Here is a 3,518-nt window from a genome sequence, read left to right as displayed (position 1 = left end):
GGCAAGATCACTAATTTAACACCTAATAATAGAAATCTATTCGACCGTTTGTGCAAAATTTCTAATTTTGTCCACTGAATTCAGCGGAGCATCGTTTTATGATGAGAACCGAATTAAGGAACCAATTAAAAAATTAATAAAAGTCCAGTTAAATTTGACAATGTTTAATATCACAAGAAGTTTTAAATCGATATTATCTTATCATCACGACGACATAAACAATATCAGATCATAATAACTTAATTATAATTAATTAATTGCAGTTTATGGCGTGATTATAATTTAGCAGCAAAAATAGCCGTCAATGAATTTTCCTCATAATAGCCCATTTATGTAATCTTCATGTTCTTATTATTTACATATAGTATATAATCTGTCCGAATAAGAATTTTTCAATAACTGTCGCAAATGAAGTAATTCTAAAAACCAAACGATGACAAAGAGTAACATACTTCTAGATAGAACCAGCTTTCAACCTCATATTAAATTATTATACTGACCGTCTAATTAGATTTAATAAAAATGAGATCGACGTTCGTAGAATGCTTTGAATGCCACATGGTAAATGAGATTATGACAAGTCTCTGTCGGTTTTTCTATTAGTTATACTCAGTTTAATGGCGCTCTAATCCTTAATCAAGAAAAGTTCATATCATAAAATAATTAAATTTCATGGATAAATTTCTTTAGCTGTCGAATTTCATTAAACAATCCTCCTACGCTTTATTTAATATCATTGGATAATACTGCATCAAAGTAGCGGTAAAAGTGGACGCAACTTTAAATGCGATAAGTCTATTAAAACAAATAAAATTTTAATCTGTACTATATAAATCTGTATTTCAGCAATCTTGGTGCAAAAAAAGTAATTTGATTTAGCTAAATAGAGTAATATCAATCGATTTCACTGCTATATTGGTGGAATATTGATGTTCAGCTAAATCAAATTTATCAACCTTTGGCTTGAACTCTTTATAGATTTTACCGAGAAAAAAGTCGTCAAATCATATCATGAATATTTATTATTTAATTCTTTCGAAAAAATAATTCATAAATCGCTTTTGGGTCTTTAATTTTTAGAAATACAATACCGTGTATTCTATTAATTATATTTTTGAGGTGTTTACTATGAGAAGCTCAATTCAGTATTATAAACGACATCTCTATACAATGCACATATAACTGCTCATATTAACGCACTGTTTATCGAGAAGAAAATCAGCATTGACTTTACAGTTTTTACTATAGATTATTTTAATGCATGCTTTAAATTATACCTACTTCATAACCAATGCGTTAATAGCTTATTAGCCAAGAAAATGTATTAACATGACATTTTCTGATATGTTCAGGTATGGTTTCAAAATCGTCGCGCAAAATGGCGAAAACGTGAAAGACAAGCAACCAATATTAGCACAATTAGTGGTAGTACTGCGCCTGTAAGCGTTGGTGTAAATCAGTATTCCTATTCATCAGCTCAAATTAGTCGACCGGATTATAATCACGGCATGCAAGTACCATTGCAGCAATCTGTCTTTACAGGTGAAAGCTTGATGCAAGGCAATCCACGAGCTGGTCCATCGCAATATGGTTCTACCACCAAATCGTTTCAGCAGTTACCTCTTATTGGCACACCAGATTTAATGACTCGATTTAACCATAGATATGGTTCCTATCCATTACCTACTGTCCAGCAGTATACTGCTAGTAGTAATGCCTCTTCAAATGCCGTATCTGGAGACGCTAATTTTCAACACATAACAACACACCAAGCCCATGATGGTGTACCGCAACAATCAGGCGGAGGTTATTACGCATCAGTTTCAACTAATCTTAATATGTCATGATTCAATTTTTGTATTCTATCTACACTATTGTGGTATTATCGCTGACTTATTTCATGAAAGTGTGTTTGGTGTATCTATAATAAGAGAATTTACTTTTTTGCTCATAAAAATTGCTCATATTCAGGAAAATAACTCACTTCTATTAAATTAAAAGTAATACAAGTATTATCATTTTATGCGGTGATAACCAAAATGGTCAAATTTTGATCATATTAATGTGCCGTAGACATTTTAACCTCATTGCTAAGATAAGTTTCAGATTTTGATTTATTTCAAGATAATCAGTCAAGCTGAGAGCAACAATCTTACCAGTGATTATATATCATAGCTAGTAAAATCTTAGCATTGAGTACCGTAGAAGTTGCATTGCCAAGATATAATGAAGATAGCAAAATGATACTTATATATCGTCTCTAGATACTGTATCGTAGAAGCCCATAATATTTATAAATATTCATCACCGAAGATCCTGATGCAAGTACATAAATCAGCATTATATCTAGCAGCATACTGTAGTAGCGCGCATACTGAATTAATAGTAATAATTATTCCATGGCTTTGTTAGTAAATTGCAATAGTTATGTACAATCTTAAGAATTGATAAGGCTACTATCTACAGGACATCACGGCTAGCCTTTCTCAATTAAGATTCCATCGATCAATTAATTATCAATGCAATATGCGGGTTTTAGAGGAGCTCGGTATTACGTTGATGAAGAAAATTACATTTAGCATTAATTCCTCAGTCTCAGTTAAAATATTATTAGATTCGAAATATAACTAAATGCAATGTACTCAATATCTATTTCACTGCATCGCTAAGTTTGACTTTTAACCTTTTAATATGAAGAAAATTATGTGATGATACGTTATATATTGTTATGCATTATAGATGCAAGACGATTGAAATCACTGAAATCGCTCGATTTAATTCACTATCAATTAAATGAAATAAAATGCTTGAAATTTCCAAACTATTCTGACTCACGCAACCAATATCAACTCTTTTCTTATATGTTGTATTGCTCAATAGAATAAAATCAGACTAGTAAAACAATAGTTGTTATTCCAAAATTAAAATGAAACAGATTTGAACCCCTAAGTATTCTTCATACCCGATAAACCTTGTTTAGGTTGAGAATATGTATGAACAGCAGCAATATTAGTGCGTATATGAATCTCAATTACTGAAAAGAAGATCTCTCTTTTTGTTATCGGTACAGTTTAAGCAAACCTAAGATCACATCCATAGCAAATCAATTATGAAGCATTCTGAGAGCAATGGACCGTTTGTAATACCGTATGAAATAAGTTCATATTTTTAGCTTATAACTGTATAGTAGTCATATATGATATAGGTTATAGCTATGAAATACTGTGCAATGAAATCAGCTAATTACGGTAGTTATGCGTTAAGGGATACAGTGATAGTATGTATCATCGAACATATAGTGTATGTCTTAATGAAGTAATAAATAATGTCATTAGTATTGCAGGAAAATAAGCTAAATGTATTCGTATTTAAGAAGCCGAAATATCGCATTAAGGGATTATGATAAATATAACTAATCGATGTTACTAAACTGACACTTCTTGATCATATAAAAGGGGTTAGGGTTAGGGTTAGGGTTAGGGTTAGGGTTAGGGTTAGGGTTAGGGTTAGGGTTAGGG

At 31.4% G+C, this 3,518-nt stretch overlaps 1 protein-coding gene across 1 annotated transcript; it reads left to right on the top strand.

Moving 5' to 3' along the window:
• Positions 1–522: 522 nt before the first annotated feature.
• Positions 523–1,847, top strand: TRIADDRAFT_57021 (uncharacterized protein; the record flags this gene model as incomplete). Its single annotated transcript, XM_002113491.1, has 2 exons — positions 523–561; positions 1,353–1,847. 2 exons carry the CDS (start codon positions 523–525, stop codon positions 1,845–1,847), a joined length of 534 nt encoding a protein of 177 aa, XP_002113527.1.
• Positions 1,848–3,518: the final 1,671 nt, after the last annotated feature.

The sequence above is a fragment of the Trichoplax adhaerens genome, genomic scaffold, assembly GCF_000150275.1.
Source record: "Trichoplax adhaerens TRIADscaffold_6 genomic scaffold, whole genome shotgun sequence".
NCBI classification, from domain to species: domain Eukaryota; kingdom Metazoa; phylum Placozoa; class Uniplacotomia; order Trichoplacea; family Trichoplacidae; genus Trichoplax; species Trichoplax adhaerens.
Note: the sequence above shows the minus strand (reverse complement) of the source record. Positions and strands in the feature narration are given on the sequence as shown.